We start from the raw sequence: 23,857 nt of genomic DNA, 5'->3' as shown, positions 1-23,857 counted from the left end.
TAGAAAGGACTTGTCCTGCCTTGATAGAGTTCAAAATAGACTTCGTAGCCTCGTAGGAGATGTCCTTTTCTCCTCCTTGCAACCTCTATCTCACAGAAGAGATGTTGCGAGTTTGTCTCTGATGTATCGTTATTTTCATGGAAAGTGTTCGACTGAGCTTCAATCTATGGTCCCCCCTCGCCAAACTTTCACAAGTAACACTCTTCTAGCTGTAAACACTATCAATAATTCCCCCCACTCTTTATCTGTGCCTAAACCTAAACGTAGATTCCATGAACAAAGCTTCTTTCTTAGAACTGCACGCCTGTGGAATTGGCTTCCGTTTTCCTGCTTTCCGGCTGACTACAATATGGTTGTGTTCAAGTCTAACGTAAATAAGTTCTTGATGAGCCGTTCCACATAAGTTATCAAATTTACCAAATTTTCATTACTAATGATTACTATATTGTCCAATTTCTATTGTACACTCTTTAACCCTTATCCTTGAGTGGCCTCTTGGCCTTGATAATGTGGTGATACCTATGTAAAAAAAAAAAAAAGAAATTAAAAAAATATATATATGTTATTATATTCTGATAGTTAAACAGATATAAATACAGTTGGAAATCAATTATATTTTTGGTTTCTGAATTAAATATTCACACTATTTATAGTTCTTTTGGGCTAGTTAATTATCTTGATTTTTAACAATGTCCGTTTTCTTTCTTTAGTTTCACTGAGTGGCGTGACAGTGAACGTATTTGTTGCCATCTTGATGATGTATTTTGAGTTGCCAAACTTGTGAATATGTGAGAATCGTTTGATTCATATAGACTTGGCTCATTTAATTTCATTGCAACACCACATCACAATGTAAAACATGTACCATAACAATTAGTAACGTAAGTGCTAATCGAGGAGATGAGCAGCAAATCTTAGCATTGTTGATATATATTGGATAGATATTTTCTATATTGGATAGATATTTTCTATATTGGATAGATATTTTCTATATTGGATAGATATTTTCTATATTAACGTTCTTTTAGCACAAGAGTTTGTAGTTTTTTCCATCTGGAGTAAAATTCAGAACAAAACTTTTCCTCTTTACGGCACAACTTTCAAATTGCATACACGTCTTTTTGCTGCTCTCTTTCTAAACAAAATTTTCTAACCCTAATAGTCTTATCTGTTAGAAAACTTTTTTTGATCGAGTAACTGAAATCTCAGAGTATGGTCAAAGAAGCAAAACTTTGCCATTTACTCGAGAAACTTGTGTAAATATAATTTAGATATTTAGTGCATTTGCACATTTTCATTTCTCTGTATATGTTTTCTGATTGTAATAGGAGAAATTGTAGAACTCATTTCTTTGATTACTGTTTATGTATTACATGTTTTTAACTTTTATTTATGTCCATCGATAACAAACTACAAATAAATTAAATGCTAACATATCTTCTATTTTTCTTTTCTGTCACCTGTATGCATTCTTAACTACTAATACCTACTACATTATCTATTATATAAAAGAAACTGTGTCGGTGTGTTTGTGTGCTGGTGAGTTTGTTCCCTATGGACTCCAAAACAGCCGGGCCGATTTTTTAAAAATTTCATACAAATGTACCTTTTGGGAATGTTTGTGTTCTTAGATAGGTTTTGTACCAGAATGTCCGAAAATTATCGAAAATCGATAATAAAACGAAAATCGATAATAAAACGAAAAACAAAACAGTCTGATATATATATATATTATTCCTTAATTGGAATTTTTTATTTTGAGATGAGCATTTTATGTTAATTTTATTTTTATTTTTATTTCGGACTATTAGTCTCATCTTTATTAGTTGTCTTTTTTTTTATTTTTTATTTTTTTAATCTTTTTATTGGTTCACAACGTTTCGGCCAACTTCCTCTGGCCTTCGTCAGGTGGTAACCGCGACGGATAGGAACTTCGAATCTCCTAACTGCATTCTCAGCATGCCAGAGGTAATTGGTCAAAAATGTGGTGAGACGACAACAACTACGGATGGCAGTGATGGCTGAGAATGCAGTTAGGAGATTCGAAGTTCCTATCCGTCGCGGTTACCACCTGACGAAGGCCAGAGGAAGTTGGCCGAAACGTTGTGAACCAATAAAAAGATTAAAAAAAAAAAAAAAAAAACAACAACAACTAATAAAGATGAGACTAATAGTCCGAAATAAAAATAAAATTAACAAAACAGTCTGATTTTGATCAAAGTTACCACTTTTACACAGTCTAAGATTACAAGTGCATTCGAGAAGTTTTATCGCCGCACAAACAAATTTATCATCTAAAATCAACAGTAGATTCTTTTATATGACAGGAGCACGTTCGAAATGAATGTTTTTGTTTAGAGCACAATTGAACCCATTATACTTGATTTTTGCATTTTAAACTTTAATTCAAACCATTATCACTACACAAGCAGAAAGGCTCGGCATATAAAATCAACACTAGGTTCTTTGATATGACGGGGGTGCCTTCGAAATGAATGTTTCTGTTTATAGCACAACTGAAGCATGATACTTTTGCATTTTAAACTTTGATTCTAACCATTATATATAAAAATAATTTTATGAAATCGACAGTAGGTTCTCTACAGTGCAATGTATTATGCGCGGAGAGGAATGTGAAGCTTCCTCCCATTGCATGGAGATAGGCCCCCAAACAGACACAGCTATCAATCGATTTGATTGAAAAATAGACAATTTCACCGATTTCAATGACAATAAAATATGCAAGAATGAAACTTTTATTGATCCATATTAAATCCCAGGCAATGTCGAGTCTCCCTACTATTAATTTGATAATAATAATATCTGCATGCGGAATTGCGCAATGGCGTAAACAGCATCATTTCTGGTTTCATGGCAAAGAGAATATAATAATAATAATAATAATAATAATAATAATAATAATAAAGTGATAATCTGAAATTATTGTGGGATATGAATATCCAATGTGATAATATGATTGAAGCAAGAAGGCCAGATTTAGTCTTTGTAGTGAAAATTGAGTGTGACTGCAGTCAGGGAGGTGGGCTGCATGTGCGAACTCGAAACCCGAGCGATGGGAGACGAGAAGGCGACGAATCAGCAGGTTCGATTGCGCATTAATTTGCATAAATGAGATAATATAAGGCCGGGAGTTAAGTTTTGAGAGAGTCGAGCCGTTGAGTTCTCGAAAACCGGATGGAACCTGGTTAGAGTGGAGAGTGTCGCTGAGAATCGAGTCCAGGTTTTTTTTCCAATTAGAAGCTATTTCGGCTTTAAATATGGAACCGATGCGGCGAAGATGAAATGGGAAATTTTTAATGATTAGCGTCGAACCTGGAAAATTAAAAGTCGCGTTGAAAATTGAAAAGCGTTGTCAAAGAGAGAATTGAATGAGTCGTGTCAAACTGCGAAAGTTGAAGATATGAAGTGAGTCGGACTTTTTTTGTCTTTTTGTTTGTTAATTCCAGTGGGAATTGTTGTATTTCTTTAACTATCGTCGTCAAATGAACGTGTTGGAATGCAGTTCGGTCTACTTGTTCGTATTAAAGTCGTCGTTTTTAAACGTAGAATGTGGAATGAAATTCGCTTATATTTGTTAAAAAAAAAAGTCGTCGCTGTTAACAGAACTTAAAGATTCGATTCGGACCACATGTGTGTATTAAAGTCGTCGTTTTTCAAAGAGGAATTTAGAGGGAAATCCTGTTGTATTGAAAAGAAAAAAGTTATCGTTTTTAAACGAAAAATATTTTACTCGAGTACAATTCGAATCGGATTTTATTGTGTTTGAAAAAAGTCACCGTTGTCAAAAGAAATGCGGTTCGAATGGCTCGTATGCATTAAATTCGCTTTTCAACGAGGAATTTAAAATGAAGTCCCGTTGTGTTAAAAAGAAAAGGTGTCGTTTTAAACGACTTTCATTTTTAATGAAAGTGCAATTCGAGTCGGATTTTATTGCGTTTGAAAAAAGTCGTCGCTGTTAAAAGAACTTAAAATGTGATTCAGACGACGTGTATGTATTTAAAAGTTATTTTTAAATACGGAATTTTACATGAAATCGTGTCGTGCTGAAAAGGAGAAAAAACGTGTCGTTTTTGAACGATAGTTATTTTGGTGAGAGTACAATTCAAGTCGATTTTGTTTTTGAAGAAAAAGTAATCGCTGTTAAAAAGAATTACAATGCGATATAGTCGACTTGTATGTAAAGTCGTTTTTAAATGAGAAATTAAAAAATTCATTTCTGTGTCTAGCCGTGTAGCCCCACTTTTGCTAAGTAGTATCTGTCTTTGTCGGGGAGTAGTGAGCGCTAGCTGTGTCTAGCAGAGTGTTGAGTGCTAGCTGTGTCTAGCGGAGTGTTGAGCGCTAGCTGTGTCTAACGGAGTGTTGAGCGCTAGCTGTGTCTAGCGGAGTGTTGAGCGCTAGCTGTGTCTAGCGGAGTGTTGAGCGCTAGCTGTGTCTAGCAGAGACGAATACTACTTCCCTACTCAGTTTATAATCATGAGATCGGGGGGGCGTGTAGTGAAAATTGAGTGTGACTGCAGTCATGGAAGTGAAACTCGAAACCCGAGCGATGGGAGACGAGAAAGCGACCAATCAGCAGGTTCGATTGCGCATTAATTTGCATAAATGAGATAATATAAGGCCGGGAGTTAAGATGTTTGAGAGAGTCGAGCCGTTGAGTTCTCGAGAACTGGATGGTTAGAGTGGAGAGTGTTGCTGAGAATCGAGTCCAGGTTTTTTTTTTCGATTAGAGTCTTGTAGGAAAAAAGGAACACAAAGAAATAATCGTTGATATAGTAATGTCAGCTAATGTGAATGTGGAGGGGGGAAAAAAGAAGGTCGAAAAGTACCAAGACTTGAAAAGGGAAATTAAAAGTTTGTGGAAGTTGAAGAATTTATACCTATTGTGATGGGAGCCCTGAGGATTTGACAAGTAGATTGAGAAAATTGGGATCCATTGCAATGTAGGTATACTTCGGTATGCTAGAATCTTGCAGAAAGTGCTGAAAGACTGACAAAAGAAGATGCTGATAGCCTATGGTCATTTGTTATGATCCGCCTATCAGTATAAAATCGGCAATACCAACAGCTAGACACAAAATGTGAATAATAATAATAATCTCCTATATAAACAAAACAGTAGATGTATGTGTATGTGTGTGTCTGTATGAAAATATTTAACTGATAAACTCTTAAACTACTGGTCACATGACGCTGAAATTAACAGGAAATAGTAATCATACATGATGGTTTGAAAGGAGTAAAATCTTTGGTTGGATGAATAACACACATAGAAATATGTCGACAAGTTGAAATGAACATTTTGGCATTTCAACTTACACATTTCAACTTGCCCAAATTCAATTAATTTCTTCAAGTCGTTTAATTTTAAATCTTTTTTTCTATTTCTCGATATCTATATCAAAATATCTATATCAGAGGGAACGCGGCTGGAGTGTTAAATGTTTCGGTTTTCTATCTGATGGGACCCAAGTTAATTTTTTTAACTTTTGAAATCACTATTATATATTAGTTACAATATAATATTTGATAGAGAATTGGCTCTGTAATAATAAGTATGAAATCTGTATGAATTAAAATTTATTTAAACATATTTTATGACCCGGCAAAGCCAGTTGTCCCGTGCTGGTTAACTATAACTATAATACTAATAGAAAAGAAAACATTGCAACTAAAATAATAAAGTTGGAATATCAAACATTCCTACCTTAATAACGTCATGACAAGATGCTTGTCTGTGACGCCAGCTATTCAGTTCTAGTGAGAAATATTTCTTAATCAACACTTGAATGTGTTATCTGCCTATGAAAAAAAAGAAATGAAGTCTCTCACCATGAAATACACCGCAGATAAATTGTTTATTCGATTGCTATGAACACATATGGAATGATGAGCATGGTAATGAATGATCAATTAGACGGCGTGGAAGATGGAATCCCTGGCTACCTAACATGACATCACTACATGGTTTGCCTAGCATATTAATGACACTTTTCTCATTGGATCAACATTTTATAAAAAAAAATTGTATATTTCTTCAGATGAAGTTAATGAAAAGATCAGGAATTTCACATGAACTTACCGTTTTCTCGTTAATGGTTGACAAATGATTCCGATGCCTGACATTGTGCCAAGTGGCCACAATAGCCATGTCTGCTTTGAAACGACTTGCTCCAACGATTGACTCACGAATCATAAGCGTTAAATTGTTTAAGAGTTCTGATTCTGATGTCAGCATCCGATAATAAATTCCATCTTTGTCATCTGACATCTCGCCTACGTAGACGGCCTCAAAATAAAGCGGTGCCAAAAGTGGTACGTCTTTTTTAGGAACATTCTTACCCCACTCGACATATTGAAATACTGAACGTGTGAAGCCGAGGTAACCATACGAGGTCAACTGAAAATAGAAAAAAAAAGTTTGATTTGTTAATTTCATTTGTTGATGCAGTCACATAGTTGTGAACAAACATTTTTGTTTTACCAATTAGAATACATATTTGTTGTTGCTTGGAGCTTAAAGTCATGGAATTAAATAAATAGAATTTAGATATTAAATTTTTTTTTATTTACTCTTATTTACATAAGGGGGGGGATGGCTCAAATACAACATCACTGTTGGAGACACGAACGCTTTGCTGGATATTTATTGATACAATGTCAAATTAAACAACACAGAAGTGAACTTGATATTCCAGGTTGGAAGATGAATTTACGAATGAATAGACACTTTTTTTTGCATACCAAGTGATAATTTCGATACCTCATCTGTGTCTCTTTTAAATGTATGTAATTAATACGTGCATCAACACTATATACCGTCTTTAATCATGTATGTATATTATTCGCTCTGTGTCGTCATAGCGATTATTAAATGTATGTATAATCTTCATGTGATGTTGTCGTCAATATGTGCACGAGTTTCCATTTTCCTTTTTTTCATCTTGTACTCAACGTTCTAAAAAGAATACATAATTGTTTTAAAACGATTAGATAGAAAGAGCAGAAAACGCTCTTTAAAATGATATATGTAAAGTAAATGTAACGTAAACCAACATCTTGTTAATCCTAGGCCGAGTTCCAAATCGTAGTCCCTTACGTCCAAATGACGATATGCCTTGTTAGGAGTGAACGTTAATAAAAAAAGGTATTATAACGCAAACTTATTTGAAAATACATAATCTGATATCAAAATTAAAAATTCGGCAAGAACCTTTTTCAACCTAACCGATTCTTGATATCGATAGTAGTAACCAGATTATTCTCACAAAGAATAAGAATGTGAGATTCGCACAAGAGAAAGAACTAAATACCTAGAAACTTCGACCTGAAACCTGTGATGTTATTATAGGCAATAGTAAGATGTTCATTGGGTGGATTTGTATAAGACATAATAATAAAATGGGGGAGAAAAGTGGATTCACTTCAAGATTTAAGCCACGCCTGGAAGAGACCCCCACCACCAGTTTTCAATCCTCTGGATTCCAAAGAGGCTAACCAAAAAGTAAGCCCTTCAAAAGCTTAATAAAGGGAAGGGGGTTACAAGGCTGGCTACCCCTAAATCTATATCCACCTATCTGAGGAATATGCTCTTCTTTGCTTTACGATCCTCTTTTTTGTATCTTTCATCCGCTGGTATAACATCCAAAGATGCATAAATTTGGTTTATAATATTTCCATACTTGGATGTTATCGTTTGTACTGCATATTTCTTTAATCTTCAAACTCTCTCAAAGTGCTCTTGCCATTATTAGTGGCTAAAGTTTTAATCTTCTGTCTAGTGGACGTCTTTACCATGGTTTTCTACTCTACAAACATCTTGAAAATTTTCCCTTGTGCACATTTACTGAAGCAAATCTCGATCTATCATCTGTAAGTGTGATAAAATTTTCAGTTGCATCAAGTGATTTGCCTGTATTTTTCCACAAACATCGCTATACACGATTCCAAGTAGTTGAGTGATTCGGCTTCTGAAAGATTTTGTAAATGAAAACCGATGGTGTTTTCCATCTAGGTATCGCTCATAAAAGTTGATGTCCCTGGTTATTCAATGTTACTAACTGATCTTGTGCTAATTTCTGCAAATTCTTTGAAACAATTGGACATGATAATGAGGTAAGTACAAAATAAAATCTTACCATTAAATGAATTTGTATTATTAATTTCAGTCATGGAGAGAGAGCACTTAAATGATGGATTGGAACTTTTAAATTCGATTTCAAAACTTTTACAGAATGGATTTGACAAAAAAAAGCTGATTAATATGCAAATGCTAATTAACAAAAAAGTGGTTTACCCGCCCCTCCTCATTGGAAATCGACATTTTGGTAATTTAATTCTGCTTACTATTTTATCAAACATATTCATATGCACATCCAAAGTAAAAAAAAGAATAGTTTTTGTTAATTTACAGGGTGTTTGAGACTCATTTGAGGAAATAAAAAAGAAATCATATTTTGGCTAATAATTGATGTATTCTCAAAATTCCAAGTAAATTTTTCGAATAGAGTTCATTCAAAGAAGCTTTGGCCTCCAACCCGAGAATGGGAACTGAACATTGAGCATGTGGCCTTTATAATATTTGTTGAGGGATACCTTAGCACCGATTTGATCCTAGTTATCCACTTACCATCGGTGTTGAAGCGGATTAGTGTTGGTATTTTTTCTAACTGTGTCCAGCATATATTAATCCATGGAATTGCAATAAGGCTGGTTAGTGACTCATGAAACTGTCGAAGTTTTTAGACAGTTGCTTCGAAAGTGTGACACAGAGCTGAGTACTGGTTTTTCCTTCTTCATCCAGCGCTTGAAAACAGTAAGCAGCAACCCAATATAGCCATCTGAATTGAGTCTAAGTTCCTCTTTGAAGATATCGGGTGGCATGTTTTGCTAGACATCCAAAGATCCAAGATCATTGCAGTTTGAAGGAACTTGGTCTTCATAATGCAACTTTGTGCAAAGTGTAAACAAGACACCAGTTGTTCTGCATGGTGTGCAACTAACTAAACTGGATATTTTCGTGGATTTCATAAAGCGATTCCCTTCAGCTTTGGAGGTGTATATTTGGCCATTGCAACTCTTGTATAAAGAGTATCAAAGATCCTCATTCAGTGCATTCTTCATAGTCACCACTTAGATGCTCATTTCTCTCGCCAAAGTTTGTATTGCCTGCATCTTGCCATACATTTTTTTGCGGCTTCACAACAGATATCATTAATCAGACACAGTCAGTCACCTGCTATGATCCTTTCTGTCAACTACTGCTTCCACATCATCCGAATTCCCTAGCTCACTGTTTTCAAAAAGCACTGAGTTACAGCTAAGATTTCCGAAATTTTTAATCTGGCATGAATCATGGTGATGTAACCCTCTTACAACATTCCCCTGTTTGCCCATCTCCATCTTTCAGAGCTACTGCACACAAAACAGTTATCCTTTGAATTTTATTGTTATTAAACACTTCAAATGCTTTTTGGTCCTGGATATGACCTTAAACTATATCCAGTGGTGAGGCCCCAGCTTGCGGGCTTTGGGGAGTGTGGAGCCATTGCTCCCAGGTCCACTCTGACCCGGAGTGGTAGTACCTGTTAGGGTCCCAACTATGGGTTAAATAGAAACGGACTTGAAAACAACAAATATATTCTATTAAAAAAAAATTCTTCAATATTTGGAGTTGGAATTAAATAACCTGAAAAGGGTTGATATGCCGTAAAACAAAAACAACCATTCAAATGCTTTTAAACATGATCAAATTCGTCTCAAGCACACTGTATTGTATACATCATATAATGCCACTAAACCTCATGCTTGGAGTTCTTATTCCGTTTTTGTATCTAGAAAATATTGCAAATTTGAAGCTTAAGCTCAAGTGGTTTTAAGCAGAAATTAAAATTCAGGGAATCTTACTTAGTGTTTGATAATTGAATGAAATTCAATGTAAATCTGATATATTTGAATTTTGAAATGGGAAGTTATATCCATATTACCCCCCAATGCCCTTTAAAATACAAAGAAACAGAAATTTTAGAATTAATTGATATCTAATACCTTTGATTTCAAATATGATATTAGTGTTGCTTCTCATCATCTTCATCTTTATGTAGTTGTTAACTATGTCAATATTTTCACCATTTACTATAACTGGTGCCTTTGTAATATATTTGTTGAACATGATCTTGGTTTTCCAGTGTACATTTTAAGGTCAACTATATGGCTTGCATTGCGAATGTCGTTACGAATCCCGTCTAGTTCTTGAGGTGTGTGACTGATAATAATTATATTGTCGGCAAATTATAGATGAACAAGGTACGTTTATACTGATGCCTTTTCCTTCTTAGTCAATTTATGGATCACCAAACCTTGCAGGCAGAATCTAAAGAGGTTTGGTGAACGGTTTTCATTTTATCTGGAACCTGCTTCTATATTGATCTTTTTACTGTCTTCTTGAAGTTTTAAAGTTGCTGTGATTCCATCATAAAAGTCCTGATACAAATTGATGTAAGTGCTGTCAACTTCTCGACTTTTCAAAATGTAAACATAAGGATGGATTCCATAATCACATACTAACTTTATATTAACAGATATATAAAATTATTATTATTAGAATACCCATTTCATAAAAAATAACAAATCAAACATTGAAAAATGATCAGACATTTTATATCATAATAAAATGTATTTCCCTTTAAACTATTTACATTAAACTCATGAAAATTAGCTTCATTCCAATAGTCATTCATTTCTACTTTATTTCAAATAGCCAAAAACGATGTTCACTTTTCAAATAATACTGTCATGATGTACAGAAGACCAGATGTTTACTGTGCATTGTTCAAATAAAATGTGCTTAAAATGTTTTTGTGAATATGGAACAGAACATTTGGTGAAAATAATTTTATATATAAAATAAAGTGAGACTTTTACTCTTTTATAGAGTTGATCAGTATTAGGATTTTTGTCTCAAATCTGCACATACAAATTTGATTTCGACCAATTACTAATATTTGTTTTCAGAAACTATAAATTGGTTTCATTCACTTTCTTTGATTTTTATATTTAGTCCTGATCCATATTTTCTCTTAAGATAGTCATTCATACAGGAAGTGGAAGAAATTTTCACTCTCACATTTACAACTACTACCACTTACAAAGGCGTTTTATAAGATATATACGTTAGTAGTACTATTATTATTATTATTATTATTTCATATTTCAATCTTGCAATTGTACATTAGATGCTTTACATTTTTAGCTTAAGAAAAGGCACTTTCATTACTTACACTTTTCTTTTCGAAACCATTTAATTGTCTATTCTAAATGATTACTTTTACATTCTCGATTATTAATCATTTAAATTAACAGAAATACATAGAAAAATAAGTGGCCTTAAATGTCATTAAGACATATATTCATGAATAGTCGCTTATATTATTCATACACTTTCATCCTTACTTACATTCAATATTTTTGTTATAATTTCTGAAATATATAAATTCAATAAACACATTGATTCATGGATGATGTCGAGTACATTTAGTTACATATATTTGTAGGTGAATTTAGGCAAAGAACACCGGTTTATATAGACACTGGGGAGTGACTTCCCTTGACACAGGCACAGAGAACGAGTTTGAGCATCAAGAAGGGAAGCCGTGATAACACCCTGTGGGCATAACGCCCAAGGGTGAGACATAGAGATGTTTTGGCCTTGATAAGAAATGTAAGGTTTCACCCCGGTGAGAACATTGTCTCACTATGAGACAAAGTAGGACTTTAACCTCTTCTAAGTGAATGAGACAAATTACTGTTGTTCTGCATTGTGATGTTATATAACTTTCATGTTTGTCAATTTGTCATAAAATGTGTATTTATGTACTTGCGAACTATCTGTGTTTGTTTAGTACATATGTTTGTAAGCATTTCTAGTTTCAGCGATTCAACCGACTATGAAACCCCTAACGTTTACAACATATTTATTTATATCATATTTAAATTTCTGCATGTTGGTACAAAGAAGAAATTGAGAGTAAGGAGTGAATTCCAAAGGCTTGCAATTTGAGAATGTAAGATTGTGGTGATGTGACAGAATTTGGAGCTTGATAGACAGTGTGGGGCCTATTAGATTAGATACTTTTTTTATATACTGTCTAAGAGTGAGAGATATGCACAAACTCATGCTAACAATACTCCATGCATGAGCGAATGGTAACTTTGTAGAGATATAGGATACTCTCTGATGAGAAGTTTTCTACCATGGTAAAGGGAGTCCACTTTGCTTGTAACAGTCTTGATGGTGTCTTCTATATATTTGTTCCAATTCATGTGAATGTAAAGTCAAAGAGTTTGAATGTTGGACTAGTCATGGCATTCGGTGGTTGAAAAGATTTCTTATAATTGTTAAGGCAACGCCACTTAAAGGTCTTAACGGCATCGAATGTTATCCATTTAATTCCTCATTCCACTACAGACTGGAGGTGACTTCCTAAGGATTCAGATATTTCCTTGAATATACGTGCATTCATTTTTGTACACATGTTGAGTGTGGCATCATCAGTGAAATATATTTCCATCTCAGACACAGTTGCCTCAGGAAGGTCGTTTATTCAAAGCCAGGAACAATAATGATCCAGAAGCTAACATGATCTCTTTGAGTTTACCACAATGAGTGCAATCAAATACTTTCGAGAAATAACTCGGAATACCATAAATTAACACTTCTACCCAGTTTTAGTTGATGAAATGAGAATAATCTACCCCCATGAATTAAACAAAGGATTCAGTTTGAAATTCCATCCAGGTTACCAGAGTTTAGCATAAAAATTACTGAGCTCAACAGTAAAGTTTCCAAGTTTGAAAAAATGCACCTGAAGAAGGTTGGAGGTTACATCTTTTAAAATATTGTAAATATAACAACCAAGTTGTCCAAATACATAAAATTATTAAACTTCATCTAAAAAATTGCAAAACACATTAGCAATGGGAAGACATGCACCTGAAGATCATCAGCTCTTGAATATATGGAAATGGAGATGAGATGATTGTTATACCAGTAAATTGCGACGTATGTTGGATCTTGTTTTTTTTTCCACAACTCTGTAGACATTTTGAGGAGCATCACTTCCTAATGTTATTTTTAAAAATATTTTTACTATATTCTTTTTAGATAATATCCTAACAGTAAGTAAAAATGAAAAGATTAATTAATTAATTTAATTAATCAAATAAATCAGCTGCAAAATATAAATGTGACTTACATGAAGTTCTTTGTATTCGTAACCACCAAATTGGATGGGGTGCGGTAATTGAATGGAATATTCGCTTTCATCATGATGAGCATATGTATCATTATTTTCCTCTCCATACGGAAACAAAATACTTTCTCGGCCATTGACAGTAACTGAAAAAAGAATAAAAGCAAAATACAGAAAATGTAAATAGAAAAAAAAATGAAAAAGTCCAATGAGTTAGATATCTACAATCGAAAACGATAAAGGAAAATTTATGAACAAAATTAATCAATGCATAAATTTGTGGTGTGAAGTGAGTATTTTCCAAGCATGTGGTGTTCATGTGGAACATGTCTGTTTTTTTTTTTGTTTTTTTTTTTAATTTTCTTCCTTTGAAGGTTGTAATGCTGGGTATGAGGCAGCCAAACCAGCGACCAACATTGTTCTGCTTTTTATTGAAACCAACCGAGAGCTCTTTTTAGTATCCTTGCTCTGGAAGTTATGCTGTCTGTAGTGAGAAAGAAGACTCTTATTTATCGCTTGACTTCTAATAAAGACTTATTACTAATTCAAGGGAGATAACTCATTAATACAAAGGAGATAATATAGCTAAATATATTTTGTTATAATTTTTTTTACGTGCTTGCAAAAATGAAACTATACAAATCTAGGGTTGCAAATACGCCGTAGTGGTGAAAACTCCCCTTATTTCCTCCTATAACAGAAAACACGTTATGCAACATACAAATATCTGTGCATGAGGTCGCCAAGCTAATTAATAACCTTGATTCCAGTAAAGCAACTGGCCCAGACGGCATTCCAATTATAGTGTTGAAAAAGCTTCAACCAGAACTTGCAACCATACTTACAAAACTGTTTAAGCATTGCCCTAAGGAGAAGAGCTTTCCAACACGCTGGAAAACCTCATCAGTATGCCCTGTATTTAAGAATTCAGATGATAAGTCATCCCCCTCTCAGTACAGACCAATAAGTCTCCTGTGTGTCATGAGTAGGCTGCTGGAATCCATATTAAATAGAGAAGTAGTCAACCACCTCAGCAGAAACAACCTTCTTAGTGACATACAATATGGTTTCCATTCTGCTAGATCTGCAGCAGATGTGCTAACGGTTATATCACATAGGATTAGTGAATCTCTTGACAAAGGCTTCCTTGCTTGGGCAATTGCTCTTAACATATCAAAGGCCTTCGATAAGGTATGGCATAGGGGCCTACTTCACAAGATTTCCAGCTACGCTATAACTGGAAATATTTTCTCAATTATTAAATCATTTCTCGCCGATAGGCTCATAAGAGTAGTAGTTGATGGGCAGAAATCAGAGTATCAGTATTAATGCTGGAGCCCCTCAGGGGTCTATCCTGGGGCCAACTCTCTTCCTGATCTACATCAATGATCTCCCAAAACACATACTTAAATCATTCATTGACATCTATGCTGATGATACTACCATCTATGGCAACACATCAAAGGCCGTAAATGACAAAGTTCTCTCTGATTCTCTCTTCTCTGATCTTGAGTGCGTAGCACAGTGGGGGAAGAGGTGGCTGGTTACTTTTAATGCATCTAAAACCAAGCTCCTATATTTACATCATCAATGCTCTGATCCACATCTGACATCAATTGAAATGGATGGCTCTCGTCTTAGGGAGGCTCCATGTTTTGACAAGCTTCTGGGTTTGACCTTTACTCCTGATCTGAAATGGAACACGTACATCAAGTCTGTTGCCAAGGTCGCTGGGAAAATGGTAGGATCCTTCTACCGCTTCAGAAGATATCTCACTACTGATGCAATTCTCTATCTATATAAAAGCCAAATACGTCCAAGAATGGAATACTGCTGCCACATCTGGGCAAGAGCTGTTAAAAACAGCCTATCCTGCCTTGACAGAGTACAAAATAGACTTCGTGGATTAGTGAGGGATGCCCTTTTCTCTTCCCTGCAGTCTCTCTCCCACAGAAGAGAAGTTGCGAGCCTGTCTTTGTTTTATCGTTATTTCCATGGAAAGTGCTTGTCTGAGCTCCAATCTCTGTCCCCCTCTCGCCAATCTTTCACGAAAAACACCTGTCTAGGTGAAACCACTGTCAGTAAGTTTCCCCACTCTTTATCTGTGCCTATATCAAAGTGTAGATTCCATGAGCAAAGCTTCTTTCTTAGAAGTGCACGCCTGTGGAACTCTCTTCCATTTGCCTGTTTTTCACCTGACTACAACTTGGATGTCTTCAAGTCCAACATAAACAAATTCCTAATGAATCGCCCCCCCCCAGTAAGAAACTTTATCAAATCTCCAATGCTAACAATTACTACGATACTATCCCATTGATTACTAATAACCCTTATCCTCGAGTGACTTTTGAGCCTTGATAAGTGGTGACCTCTGTGTAAAAAAAAAAAGAAATTTGTCTTTAACACCCAAGTTGTATGTACAATAGTAGCAGTTTTGTTCCCTATGTTTGCTGTCTCTTTATTTGGATTAGCGTCATGAGGCAGCCTGCAATTAAGCAAAGATAAAAAAGATTTTTCCATTGTTTTGAAAACTTGTAACAATAGATTCACTTAGATAACTGTAATTTAATAATCTGATTAGGTTCAAATCTTGTTACGTGCCATTTGAAGGTTAATACTTTATAAAACTCATATGGATGTTTTATTAGTTGTGTTAACATGACTTATAGAATGATATGTTACTTTTTGTCTGGCAAACGGAAGCTTGTAGTTGTAGTTTGAGCAAACTTTAACAAACCAACAAATCTGACTATAATTAACGCCACATTTCATCCAGTCATTGATTTTTCTGGTTACTGTGTTGATTACCTCTTGCTTGTAAATCCATTGACCTGATCAGTCCATGAACTGGACACAGCAACTGACATCTCCCTTTTCTGGCCAAATATTAATACTGTATTCATCAGAACAAACTGTCCTTTTCAGAACAACCTACCCATAAAATATTGTACATTTATACCTGTTTTTACAGGACAACTTTCTATTAGGTTGACGCAAAAATGTTTTTTTGACATTCAACTTCAAAAGATAACTCCTTTCATAATAAAGTTTACTAATCAAAATAAGAACCATTAGAATCAACACATTTTTGCCAACCAGAAACAAGTTTATTTTTTATCCCATTAGCATAGAAATCCAGAGTTCTGGAAGCGATGAAGTCATTGAAGGCCGATTCGCTATCATCTCGACTTTTGAAGCATTTTTCATACAGGAAGTTGTTGAGATGCTTGAAAAAGTGATAATTGGTGGGTGAGAATTCCGGTGAATATGTAGCCCAATTTGTTCAGTTTCTGCAGAATCAGTTGAGCAACATGCGGGCGAACGTTGTCATGGAGGAGAATTGGTCCCTTTATGTTGACCAATCTCAGGCACAGACTTTGGAGCTTCTGGTACATAACCTTTTTTGGTGCAATTTCGGCTTCGGGAAGTATTGTGGAGCTTCTCCGGTATCTAACCACTGTGCCGGTTGTCATAGAGGATCCACTTCTCATCACTCGTCACAATCCGCTCAAGAAATGAGTTGTTTTTTTTTGTGTAGAAGATGCCTTAAAATGATGATTTTTTAAAATTATTTTTCAATTCATGTGGCACCCGTTTATCGAACTTTTTTAACTTCCCTATTTGCTTTAAATAGCGGCGATTGTTGAGGGGTCGATCTTAAGTTCAATAGCAACTACTTATGTGGTTTTGTGAGGATCGGCTTCAATTAAGGCTGTCAAATATTCGTTATCAACGTCCATGACCATCTTCATCTTTGAGGCTCTCGTCACCATAGCGAAATTTCTTGAACCATCGTTGTGCCACATGTTCATTAATGGTTCCCGGGCCAAACGCATCATTGATATCATGGGCTGTATTTGCAGCTTTTCGGCCTAGTTTGAACTGCAACAAGAAAATCATGTGGATTTAAATTTTGTCCATGCTGTCGAAAAGCCAGTGAAAAAATGAATGAAGAAATTGAGACTGATAATAAATAACAGGATAGAGCGAAAACATGCTTTAAAATGATATATAATTTGGCTATATATATATCAATGAATTGATTCAGAAATGATATGTAAAAGTAACATATGAGTAAAACGATATTGTTTTTGCACCAAATTATTAATTTTAGCATCATATATTATCCATCCTGCTCCATCGTGTCCTCCAATGATCTCATCAAGGAAACAAAACCTCAATAAATTTGCTGTTCAGATATACTTTGTTCACATAACTTCTATCTCTTATTCTCTCCACATCTCCTGCTCTCTCTCTATATCTCTCTTTCCATTTTACTTTCTTCCCCTTTGCTCTCTCTATATTTTTTTTTTTTTTTTTTTATTCAATTTTCACCCCAAACAAGGCACAGTGCCACTTTGAAGCAGGGGGCTACTATTAGGGAATTAATTAGCGGGGTCATTATGAAGGGAGAAGAGTAGAAAGATGTTTGTTAACATTACACTTGAACTTCTGCATATCATTGCAGTTGGGAAAGCAGAATCCCGGAAGGGAGTTCCAAAGACCCGCAGTTCTGGGGAAGAAACTATTGGAGTAAAAGGCTTTCTTGCACCTAGGGATCTCCACTGTAAAGGGATGAGACTTAGTAGCTTGTCGGGTTTGTCGGGGGTAGTTACGTCGGGGAGGTACAAGTGTTTGCAGTTCGTCAGAGCATTCACCATTAAAGTATTTGTAGAACAGGCAGAGGGATGCAACATCTCGTCGATGGGACAGAGGTTGAAGCCTAGATGACAGTTCAGGACCTATCAGGTTTGCGACTCTTTTTTGAACCCTGTCCAGGAGCGAGAGACAAGCAGCAGATGCACCAGCCCAGATGTGACAACAGTACTCCATACATGGGCGAATGGTTGCCTTATAGAGGTATAGGATACTGGCAGGCGTAAGTAGTTTTCTAGCACGGTAGAGGGAGCCAACCTTCCTTGCAGCAGCCTTGGCAATGCTCTCAATGTATCTATTCCAGTTCATATTCCCTGTAAACGTTAGGCCGAGGAGTTTAAAAGAAGTACTTTCAGGCAATGTGTTCTTGGCCATTGCTATTGGTGGTAGAGAAGGTTTCTTGTAGTTATTGAAGGAAACAAGCTTAGTCTTAGCAGCATTGAATGAGACCAACCATTTTTGTCCCCATTCCACTACGGATTGGAGGTCATCCTCTAGTGTTTCTGCCATTTTCTTGGATATGTGTTCATTTGTTTTCCCCTCATATCTGTTATAGAGAGTGGTGTCATCGGCAAATATACCCATCTCCGAAACAATATTATCAGGGAGGTCGTTTATGAATATCAGGAACAATAGAGGTCCAAGGATAGACCCCTGAGGCACTCCCGCATTTATGTCATATTGTTTGGATGTACGTCCGTCGAGGACAACTTTGATTTTTCTATTACTTAAGAAGGATTTAATTACGTTATGAATTCTTCCAGTGATTCCATATGATCTCATTTTCCTTAGAAGACCATCGTGCCATACCCTGTCAAAAGCCTTAGATATATCAAGGGCCACCGCTCTACCCTCCCCTGTTTTATCCAATGAACGGTATATACGTTCAGAAACTACAGTTAAGATATCTGCTGTTGAACGGGCTTGCCTGAATCCATATTGTTTGTCAGTCAAGAGTTTAGCAGCTGTTAGGTGCTGGACTAGGGCTTTATTAACTAAGGACTCAAATATTTTGGCGAAAAGCGGGAGGAGGCTAATGGGGCGATAATTTAGTGGGTCAGTTCTTTCACCAGAATTCTTGAAGACTGGTACCACAGAGGCGGTTTTCCAGCAGTCGGGAAAACAAGATTCGTTAAGGCATTTATTGTAAAGTTTGGACAGAACTGGAGCAACCTCGGCAGAGCATTTTTTTAATAGCACAGCCGGGATGAGATCTGGTCCACATGCTTTAGAGGTGTCTAGGTTTTTTATAATAGCATGTACCTGAGAAGGGGTGATTTTCAAGTCGTCAAGTGTGGCGTCTGTTCGCAGAGGAAAATCAGGGAGTGAGTGGTGTACCGAGTTCAGTGTGGAGTTTGAGGCAAACCGACTGGCAAGCAGATTAGCCTTGTCAGTTGCCGTGCAAGCAACCTCATGATTGTTTGTTAGTGGGGGAATAATTGACTGTCCATTATTAACTACGCTGTTGTAGATTTTCCAAAAATCCCGGGTTCCTAATTTCTGTGCTTCGATGCGCTTTCTGGTGGTTTCAGAGTAATCTGACTTAGCTGTGTCTATCACTCTCTTACAATTATTTCTAGCTTCTATAAACTTCTGTTTATTTGAGCTGGACTTATGTCGGTTGAATCTGCGGAACGCATGCTGCCTTTGACAAATGGCAGCTGCACAAGCAGAAGTAAACCATTGGGGGGAGTGGGGCTTGCTATAGTATTTCCGTGCGGGAACATGTGCTTCAATAGCAGTTTTGAACCATTCAGTTGTCTCATTTGCACACTGTTCCGCTGGAAGAGTAAAGATATTTTGCCATGGGGCATCTCTGATGAGCTCCCTGATGGCTTCCCAATCAGCCTTTTTGTAATACCTCGTTGTTTTGAGTAGTGGGTCTTCAGTTTTAGGGCGAGAATTTAGGCTGATTTCTACCATTATCACAGCGTGATCAGCATTCCCGAGTGGGCTATGGGCATTTGTTGTACAGTCATTGGGAACTGTTGTCAGAAAGAGATCTAGAAGTGAGGCATGTTGATCGTGCTGGTCTGGGAAACGTGTCGGAAATGTAACCATCTGAGATAGGGAATGAGATATAGAGAAGCTATATGTGGTGCTACCAGCTACGTCTGTGTGATTTGAGAATCCTAGCCAGTTACTGTGGTGGACATTGAAGTCACCAAATACATATACCTCTCTTCATCTTCTATCTCTTGACCATCATTATCTTTATTCCTCCTTTCTCTCTCTCTCTTTCTCTGACAACTAATTCAATATACAAAAAAAAGAAAAATATTACTGCCAGCAGTTAAACCTAATTCCAGTGTTTTCCAAACAACTATCTGTAATAGTGAGACACCCCCTCCAACATTTGGTCCCTAACGATCCAAAAGGACTGGAAGTTTTTACCCTAACCAGCCCGGGTTACGCTCAATCTGATTATGCAAGGTTTAAAAGTGTATTTAATGAAGTTTCTCATTTTTAACTGGCGACATGCACACGCACATACGTGCCATGAAAAATATGACTTTAATGTATAATAGAAAAGGTTAATGAAAAATTCACTCTAAATATCGCCCCCACCCTCCCCAAAAAGAATGAATATTATAAAAAAAATGTCCACAAGAGATATGTTATCAACACCACATCCCAACGCCACACTCGAAAACCACACCCGGATTTGAAATGAAACATGTTGTTACACATTCATTGTTGAAGAGCAATTTAAAGAGTTATTTACTTTTGAAAGCTTCCTGTTATCACAAAAAGAAAAGAAAAAAAACATAGATTGGGAAGAAAGAACAACATTTTGCTCTACTCACTTCATTGTAGTCAGCCCCCCCCCCCAATGCCACTGTGTTACTTTATAAATCGCTTATCTCGGTTTTCCAAGGTGATAATGTGCACAAAGGTCTCTAAAGAATCATGTGACATATAATACTGCGTGTGTATACTAATAGGTGCAGCATGTAAATATGTCAAAATATTTTTAACCCTGTGAAAAGCAAAATGAATCATTAAATGTGAGCAGTGAAGGGAGCAATCCCTATTTAGGATTAAAAAGTAGAGTAGCTAATAGACAATAGCATAATATGAAATAATGAAATATACATCATATGAAGAAGATTTCCTGGTGAATGTGGGTGGCAATGGTAGTAGATTTGAGTGTGAGAGTAAAACTTTTTCAACTTTTTCTATGGGTAACGATGTTAGAAGCTGTTGAGTTGGATAAAATGTAAAATAAGAATGCAAAAGGAACACATATTTTCTGAAAACACTCATCAAAAATTGAATCAAAATGGCTGCTAAAGTAGATTTGCATATACAGCCTTTGGATAGAAAGCGATACTCGTCAATGAAATAAAGGAAAAATCACTGTTTTATTATAAAGAATAAAAATTTACAATGAAGAAATGACATTTAGATACTTACTTGTCCATCATGAGGCATCAAGTTAGACACAAGCTCAATTTTTAATGTGTGGAAAACTTAGTTCTTTCAAAAAAATGCACTTTGGATGGAAACGAAAAGACATTCCATCACAAATAAGGGCGCCTCAGGCAAAAAAAAAAAAAAAAAAAAATCTATCCTTTTCCCAAAGGTAGAGGTAGTGCTAAGGAGTATTTCCTTACCGACTTCCCACATCACCATGGTCAGTTTATAGTAGGAATCTAGCTCTTCAAAATGGAACTCTCTGGTCTAAAATTAGATTGGTCAATCAGATAAGAATTCTGTTATGAATGAGGAAGCTTCATCTCCTCTCTGGCTTTCATATTTGAGCTGTAGAATGATTACTACACTTTGATCCTAGTTCAAAATTTGGATACATCCTTCCACTCTAATAAATAAGAATATCATCTCATACTAAATGAATCTATCTAGTATTGATTTTGTGTCATTCTTTTGTATTTTCTAACCCTAACCCTAACACCCCCAAACCTATGAGATTTCATGATGTGTCCCTTCAATCTGTGCGTTTAATGATAAAACGTGGATGTGTGACAGACTTGGTAACCCAATGAATTTTATGCAGTAACACTAGCGTAACGTGATATCATAAAGACGTGTAAGAACAAGAGACATCATTAGGTGTGAACAGAGGAATGGAAATTCCTGTCGGCAAATCATTTTCTTATCTCACATCACACATTGCAACTTCATAATTACCAAGTTTATTGACTTAAGACTCATTAAAAGTGTCCACAGCAGCAACACATGGTTTCTAGATTAAATAATCTTGTGTGTGAAAATTGTGCTTTAAGTTATATAAAACTCATTTTCAATTTGTGTGGTACAAGACCACAGGGGAGACAACAGAAGAAGCAAAACTAAAGCTGGCCTGCCAGGACACTATATATTCAAATGTAGGCAAATTTGACATATTTTATTGGTTGGAAAATATAGGTTCTTTTACCAATTGTCATGAAATTTTAACCATAGAATAGTATTATAATCTTCAAAAGCCTTCAAATTTTCATGTAGTTTCGTCCCATAGAACCAAAGATATGAGTATTTCAATATTCAATTTGGCTTAGAGTATATATATATATAGATCATTTACTATAATAATTAAATAATTAAATACCTACCACTTTTTGACACTTTTATAAGTTCGAAACGTTGGCGACTATTGATCAGAATTTAACGAAGGATCCTCGAAAAGCTAATGACCTGAATTGTGTAGTGGGCTATGTGACATTTGCCCCTAAGGTCGCATATTATTGTTTAATCAAGTGAGGATCACTTTTCTATATTAATTTAACATAAAATAAGCACCCACTTTATGGTCACCTTGGCTATAAAGTGGGTGTTTGCTTTACGTTAGATTAATATAGAAAAGTAATTGCCACTTTTTCAAACTATAGTTTATTCATATCATCGAAAGTACACGTTTCCAGTTTTCGTTTTCAGCACCTTCGAAAACCTATAATAGTGATAATTTTAAAGTATTTTTTGTGGGTGGAAAGATACTGAACCTTTACTAATATTTCAATCATAATCATTTGTTTTCTAGTTTTGCATATGAATTACAAAATATCTGATATTTCCCCCAAAACCTCTGGTCTTGATGGAGGGGAGACTAAAACTTGCTACTATGATTTCAAATGATCTAAAATAACAGTAAGGGGAGACTTGATTCCGAATATTTCTCATATGTTATATCTCCCGTCTTTGGTTTTCATACATAAAGTAAATTTCACAGTGTATAAGGTTTATTTGATACTGGAAATATTTATAATCGTACCCTATTTCCAAAAGAGGGTATATATAACATATGAGAAATATTTGGAATCAAGTCTCCCCTTGCTGTTATTTCGAATCATTTGAAATCATAGCAACAAGTTTTAGTCTCCCCTGCATTAAGGCCAGAGGTTTGGGGGAAATATCAGATATATTTTTAATTCATATGCAAAACTAGGAAAACAAATAACTTTTTTCTTTTTCTTTTTTTACATAGGCATCACCACTTATCAAGGCCAAGAGGCCACTCGAGGATAAGGGTTAAAGAGTGTACAGTAGAAATTGGACAATATAGTAACCGTTAGTAATGGAGAGTCGGTAAATTTGTTCACTTATATGGAACAGCTCATCAAAAACTTATTTACGTTAGACTTGAAGACAACCATATTGTAGTCAGCTGGAAAGCAGAAAAACGGAAGACAATTCCATAGGCGTGCAGTTCTAAGAAAGAAGCTTTGCTCATGGAAGCTACGTTTAGGTTTAGGCACAGATAAAGAGTGGGGGAAACTAGTGATAGTGTTTTCTGCTAGACAGGTGTTTCTTGTGAAAGTTTGGCGAGAGAGGACCATAGAATGGAGCTCAGCCGAGCACTTGCCATGAAAATAACGATAAAGCAGAGACAAACTCGCAACATATCTTCTGTGAGAAAGAGGTTGCAGGGAAGAGAACAGGACATCCCCTACGAGGCTACGAAGTCAATTTTGAAC

General features: G+C 35.7%; 1 protein-coding gene across 2 annotated transcripts in view; it reads right to left on the bottom strand.

Annotated features, from left to right (window-relative positions):
• The window catches only part of LOC145259151 (protein mesh-like), a 450,682-nt gene that overhangs the window by 401,777 nt on the left and 25,048 nt on the right, over positions 1-23,857 (bottom strand). For both annotated transcript variants that reach the window (XM_080116860.1, XM_080116861.1), the window contains exons 2-3: positions 13,272-13,414; positions 6,101-6,418 (exon numbers count right to left, since the gene is read on the bottom strand). In XM_080116860.1, the coding sequence (XP_079972986.1) occupies positions 6,101-6,418; positions 13,272-13,414 (461 nt within the window). The remainder of the gene's footprint in view (positions 1-6,100; positions 6,419-13,271; positions 13,415-23,857) is intronic.

This window comes from Euprymna scolopes, chromosome 34 (genome assembly GCF_053919585.1).
Source record: "Euprymna scolopes isolate OS-2025 chromosome 34, ASM5391958v1, whole genome shotgun sequence".
NCBI lineage: Eukaryota > Metazoa > Mollusca > Cephalopoda > Sepiida > Sepiolidae > Euprymna > Euprymna scolopes.
The sequence above is the reverse complement of the archived record's forward strand: the minus strand, read 5'-3'. Positions and strand labels throughout refer to the sequence as shown.